At 38.3% G+C, this 6,617-nt stretch overlaps 1 protein-coding gene across 1 annotated transcript in view; it reads right to left on the bottom strand.

Moving 5' to 3' along the window:
• Window positions 1-1,337: 1,337 nt before the first annotated feature.
• Adamts3 (ADAM metallopeptidase with thrombospondin type 1 motif 3) overlaps window positions 1,338-6,617 on the bottom strand; it is a 343,729-nt gene continuing 338,449 nt past the window's right edge. The window contains exon 23 of the mRNA XM_087185304.1: window positions 1,338-3,139. Within this exon, the coding sequence (XP_087041430.1) occupies window positions 2,577-3,139 (563 nt within the window). The 3' untranslated portion in view covers window positions 1,338-2,576. The remainder of the gene's footprint in view (window positions 3,140-6,617) is intronic.

Below are 6,617 nucleotides of genomic sequence, written 5' to 3'. Positions count from 1 at the left end.
TAGATGGAGATCAAATATGAGTGGTGTTCAATTTAAAGTGTAGCCACCACACTGCAGCATTTCCCTGACACAGTAAGGCCTTTGGCCTCCATGTTCTCTTCTTCTCCAGAATCCTTGCATCTTGAGAAGTCAGTTTCCACCAGGCCTCAGATGAGGCCTCAATGCTGTCTGAAAGCTTTTATTTAAAAATCACTCTGAGATTGCACATTTTGAAAAGCAGAAGCTCCCATTTTCTTCTCACAAGTACCAATATGACCATCATCCTTTTTCTGTACTTCTGTGGGACAGGCTTAAGCAGAAAGTCACCTCCCACAACCTCTTGTTTTGTTTAAAAGAGTATTATTATATCCCTGATAGGAAAATAGGACACACTGTCTCTTAATATGAGCCTTTTTATAAAAACAATAAGGTGCAACAGAATCTGAGTCCTGTTCACCTTATAGGAGGAAAGGACACACTTCCATTACTGTGGGATGAATCTAATGATAAAATCTAGTTAATGCCAGATCTATATTTTGTTAACATTTTTATTACTATGTGTTCCCAATACAACAAACAGCATCAGTAGTGTACACTTTGATAAAAACTAATTTTTAGCTTAGTAGAAAAGAAAGCTCAAAGGTCAGAGTGTAATGACTATGTACATCTTAACGGGAGGCAGGTGTGTGTGTGTGTTCATCTTTATAATACCCTTGTGTACCAGACATACACACATGCAAGTAAACTAGAGAGAATTTCATTCTAGGGAAATTTTAAGTCTCAGAGATATTTTACTATATGGAATTTACACATTTTTTGACCTTATAAATTCTTGCACATGTAGCAGCAATTCTTTGGAGGCATAGAGTCAATGGCTTAGGTCACTACTTTGTAAAAGTTAAAAATCCAAAAATTCTTGTATATTCTCTGCTTTGGGAGCTTCAACACAACTATATTTTAGTTTCCATAATATGTTTGCAGAGTTCAGGTACTGACTTCAAAAAACACTAAGCTAACAACACTTAATGTTTCTTTAAGTAAAATTCAGGAAGCACTGCTCTCACATACTTTTAAAAGTGTTTCGACTTTACTACTTCATTAAACAGCTAATTAAGTTCCTATTTTATGTTTCCTTAAAAGGGAACAAGTCATTAAGTTTATATCAACTACTTTAAAACTGCTAAATATCTACATAATATAAAATTTGTTCTTTGAATTGGCTCTTTGAATTGGCTGGGGTGGTTTGCTTAAATTTCTCCTCAATGCACTGAATGAAGCACATACCTCTAATTATGTCTCTCTAGTTTACCAAAATATGTCATGATATTAGTGTAAATAGTTAGCACATAAAAATACTATCAAGGAAAAAATCAACTTTTAATAAATAGTTTCAGTTCTGAATTCTATATACAAGTACTTTACATCTACTCCCTGGAGAGAGCATTTCTGGTTTTGCTGTGAGCAAGGTGACCACTGACATAAGTTACTAGCACATTATTGTAGTCAGATGCATTGTGGTTGTGAACATTTGGATATGAACCATGCAGAAAATAAATAATCACTGACAAATGCTTTTGTAAACCTGCTTCCATTTTAAAGTGCTCCCATATTTGCTTGTCAATTCCAGTTTGATGACAACTTTCTCAGCTAACAATACATAAATTATCCCCATGTTTCCTCTGTGGCTATTATAGTACATCAAGTACTACTGTTCAAATATCACCAATGGAAAAATTAAAAAACAAAACAAGAACACAGAACACCTTGATTGAGACTTCAGGGTTGTCTTGCACAGGCACTTACTTTCCCTGTGACCTCAAGTGTACTAAACTTCCAATTATAAGGATGGAGGGCAATGGGGACAATGAGATCTACTTCTCTGTCTTTTTCTTTTTCTATAACTTAGGAACCATGTTGCTGATTTAACAAAAACCATACAACAGAACACTGTATTCTCAGTAACTGTAATTCTAACTTCTCTGTAGTATTCTGCTTTGAAAGCCAACCTATAGAATGTCAAATAATTCAAATAAGGCAATACTCAATGACAGGCACCTAGAACATCCAGAAATGTAAGATAGTAAACAATCATTCTGAGAACATCTTTTAAAATAATATGGATTTCTGCAATATACAATATTTACACAACAGCTGCAAATTCTCATACATTTCTAATATAGATAAATAAGAATATGAGTCTAAGAATCCTTTGCCCCATTTCCAAAATTTCTTCTTGAAGTGTAAACTGTTGGCATCTCTTTAATATTTACTTTTTTAAAACAAAAAAATCAGTTCATATGCACAGTTCCTTCTAGTCCCCTTTCTTCTTTAGAGAGTGACCAGTGCAGCCACTTACTTTCCTTCTGTTAGTAATCTTTCGTGCTTTCTTCCAATGAATACTGGCAGGTGAGTCTGTGTAGAAGAGAAGGAGGATGAAAGCAATGAGAAAGTGAACCCGCACTTTTTGTTCTTCCACTGACAGATAAAGGGAGTTGATGATCTATTACACTTTCCACTTTAAACAAGGTGTATGCACCATGCTGAGAGGGAGGTTGTCCAGGTTTCCTTCTGATTCCTTGTCTTTTAGGTTCCTTTTCTCATCTTTCTAAGGTGGGCGAGCTTATTGGATGTCTCTTATGAATAATCTTTCCATCTTTCTTTGAGGTTCTTGTCTGAGAAGCACCTATGGAATCATTGACTTCAAGGAAGGGAGCAGCAGCTACCTCTGAGTCTGAGTGGAGGTGGTCACCCTTGGTGGATGAGGAAGATGGCACAGAGAGCAGGCTTAGTGTCTGACTTCTGGCCTGCCAAGCCCCGCTCTGGGGAAAGTTAGCACCATCAGGCTTGTTGTTTGGCCTGAAAGAAGCATGTGCATTTGGGCTTCCGCCTGAAGAAATGCTACCTACAGGTTTTTTCTCAGCAGGCATCTCTGGATAGTAAGGACCCAAAGCTGTGGGCATCACTAGAGTACTGGGGAGGTTATCGGGGCTAAAGATGGCATCGTCATGAGGCTCAGCAGTTTCCAGCAGGTATGGTGGTGACAGGGTACTTCGCTTGCTGCATGACTCACAGCATAATTTGTTGTAACCTGGTATGGAGCAGTACCGGGCCAGCACCTCCATCTGACAGAATATGGACTTGTCCCCTAAACATGGCTCATCTGCAGAAATTCAAAAGAAAAATTATTACACATACTTTAAATGTAAAGTAAAAGAGGAGAAATTAAAACTGTTAATGAACATAGAAAGATTTTGGTAGAATCTGACATCAGTGGGAAATGTCCACATGAACCTTTGCATTAAAAATACAAACATTAAGACGAATTTACTAAAGTCAATAGTTCTTTGTCTACAAAGTATTTGGGAGGGCCACATTGTAAAATCTCTATCAAGAGTCTTCGGATGACTGAACGTAGTTTTTTCTTCTATGTAGGAACATATATCTGATTTTAGAATGAGAAAATAGAATTTATTTTACTACAAACATTTTAGGATAAAAAGAGACATCTTTTTAAAAACTGCATTATATTCTATTTCTGGTTTTCTAATAGGGTATCCTCTATATTAAATTTAAAGTCATACACTAAAGACCAATTGGAACAAAAGATACCTTAAAAATGTCTGACCAAAAGAAAAATGAAAACATTATTTTTAGTGTCTGGCTTCAAAATAATAGTTTTATGCTTACCATTGGATATTCTTGGATTGCTATTTGAAAGCACAAATTTGGGTAAAGTATGCCACCTTTTAAAATTTCATTGAATTGATAGCATTTTATGTTTAAAAGGGAGTGAAAAAACACTCACAAAATATAGCCACACTATTTTTAAAGTTTTATTGACTGCAGGTTGTAAAAACTAGAATTCAGAAAAATCTAAATACAAAACTTTTGACAGTGTTCATGTGGATGGATCCCCAGTCCTGCCAGAATTCCTGTTAAGGGATGAAGCCAGGTCCTATGACTCTGTAACAAGCAGAAAAATGCATGTGGCACCAGAGATGTGTACCACAGAGACACTGCCCCACATCCACTGCATAAACTGGGACCTATACACTGGCATCTATGGAATACAATGAACTATGGGGCACGGCATACTGCAAAGTATGTACCCTGCTCTGTAGCTTGCCGAGGAAACAGAAGAATCCTTTTTCCAAGGTTTTAGGGAGAAAAAGGAAGATCAGTTGTTGAAGTCAGTAGAGGGCTAAAATTATTTACTTTGTGAGTTGTCACCTGGTGCCCATCCCAAACTGTGGACTGATTCACACTGCTTTGACATTTGCAGGTCTCTCATGCAGTGCATGTCTGATGTTTTGTGTTAGTTTAAGTAATTATCTGGCTATGCTCTGATTGCCTGAAGATTACATGAAAAAGTTTCACCTCCTCACCATTTGTGAATTATTTTTCTATGCCTGTATCTTAAAATAAGGAGATTTTTTTCTTCCATTCTGTTCACAGTTTTAGGCCCCAGCATGACAGGACCTCAGCCCCATATTCTGTCTTCCTCTGGCTCCTTGCCCATCAGCCTTGTGCCCCGGGGTTACAGGAGGATTCAAGGGTGTAGCTACTGTAAGCAGGGGCACCCTGGGGCTGCAGAGACCCATTCCCAGCCTGTGGCTCTCAGACACAGGAGGTGGTGCTACAAGGAAGAGGAAAGGGCAGGCAGATTCTGAGGAGAAATGCATATGATTGGAGATATCCATTCACTTTATGGTCATTTGTCTAGGCACAGAGTAGAAAGCTTCAAGGCAAATAATTAGATATTTATTACAACCAAAATATGGGGTCATGTGACAAAATCAGTAAAATTCTGGAAGCTTTTCAGCATTCTCACTATACTTCTAAGAACTTCAGAAAAGGGATTTTATACCTGATCTTAAAAGATCATTTGATTCTAACAGCTTGAGACTCTGAAGGCAACTGTTACATATTTGACTGAAATATGGTAGAAATGTGTGACCTTTGAGCACATCTAGAAATAGTCTTTTGGCCCAAATTCCAGAGTAATGGAGCAGCTAAGAGGAGTGTAGAGCCACTAACATAGTTATGTCACCTCCTCAGCACCTTGGTTTTATGATAAAAATATTTTCTTCTGGCTAAGAAGGACAATGAAGCACCTTCCTCCTGGTACTGTGCACATATGTAGCAACTCATTAGCTCTGCCAGCAATTAAGGAAAGTGAAGCTGCCTCCCAACAGCAGCAACTATGGAAGAACAAACAGTACAGTGACAAGAAATGAAGTTTCTAACTGGGTCAGTTTGCACTTTTAGGTTTTGAGCTGTCCAGTGAAATGACCAAAAATACTGTAGTCTTGTGTCTCCCCCTGATGGTCATACTTATTCTTGTCATTTCAAATGAAAATTCATGACATTAAGGTATAAAGACTGGAAGATTGAAATGTTCAAAATACAAGATATTTGATACAATAGTGTCCTACCAATTTTCTTTTCAAAAAGAAGCACAGAACCAGTAGTTTACTTGGAGAGTTGGAGGCTGAAGAGAAAGCAACTTCTTCAGCCCTGAGCCTCATTAGTGTGTCAAAGCAATGCCAACAGCTATCATGAGGGGTGGCTTTAGGAGAACAGCATTTAAAATGAAGGTTGTGATGGTGGGGATGGGTAGATCAGGAGATGGAGGGAAAGCAGGAAACAAGGGTGGGAGCAGGGACAAGGGGGCTGGGAGGGAGGAGGAGGGTGGGTGGGTACCATGGTCTTAATACATGTAGCCTTTCAAACTTCAAATGCTGAAACATAACCCCGAGGTGACGGCACTAGGAGGTGGGGGCTCTGGAGGGTGATGAGGTCACCAAGGTGAGGACTTGTGAACAGGGTTAGTGAACCTAGAATCTTGGGGTTGCTCCCCAGCCCCTTCCATGTCATGAACACAAAGGAAAAAACCATCTACAAAGGCTTCACCCGACACAAATCAATGGGCAACTTAATCCTGGCCTTCCCAGTCTCCAGAATTATGAGCCATACATTTCTGTTGTTCCTAAATTATCTGCTCTAAGATATTTCACAATAGCAGCCTGAATAAACTAAGACAACAGGAGAGACAAGAGAAAAGGAGGGGCAGACAAAACAAGGGAGAAGCAGAGAGAGAGGAGAGAAAAAGGAAAGGAAGAGAGAGGTACCATTAGGGAGAGGGAAACATGAGGAAGTGAGACCTGGAGAGCATGTGTGGTAGGCATGCCCTCTCTGACAGGATAAGGTCAAAGAAAGCAAAAAACATTTAGGGACAGAACCAGTTGTCTATGGAGAGCACAACAGAAAAGGGAGCAAAAGGAGATAGTTTGACAGACACGGACATCATCCAGTATAATTTTTGTGTTTTATTTTAAATAAAATAAACTCCACTTTTGTAATACAGCATGCTGATGAGTCAGGCAATTGCTTAATTGCACAACATGTGCAGGATGATTATTTCAAATCACCTTCTATATGAATGGATGGTTATTGGAAATGGGTTTAGAGTTGAGTTGCATTTATCATGCACACTTCTAAAATGATGATTTCAAAAAAAATAAATAAAATGATGATTTCAGTAATATATTTCAAAACCTGCTATGATATTATGCCTTTTAAAATGAGATGAAATTATAGATAAAGAATATAACAGAGAAAAATAAGTTGCCCGTACC

The sequence above is a fragment of the Heterocephalus glaber genome, unplaced genomic scaffold (assembly GCF_053883595.1).
Source record: "Heterocephalus glaber isolate CG9 unplaced genomic scaffold, H.glaber_assembly_v1.0 deba00000281, whole genome shotgun sequence".
NCBI classification, from domain to species: Eukaryota; Metazoa; Chordata; class Mammalia; order Rodentia; family Bathyergidae; genus Heterocephalus; species Heterocephalus glaber.
This window is presented reverse-complemented; position numbering and strand designations above follow the sequence as displayed.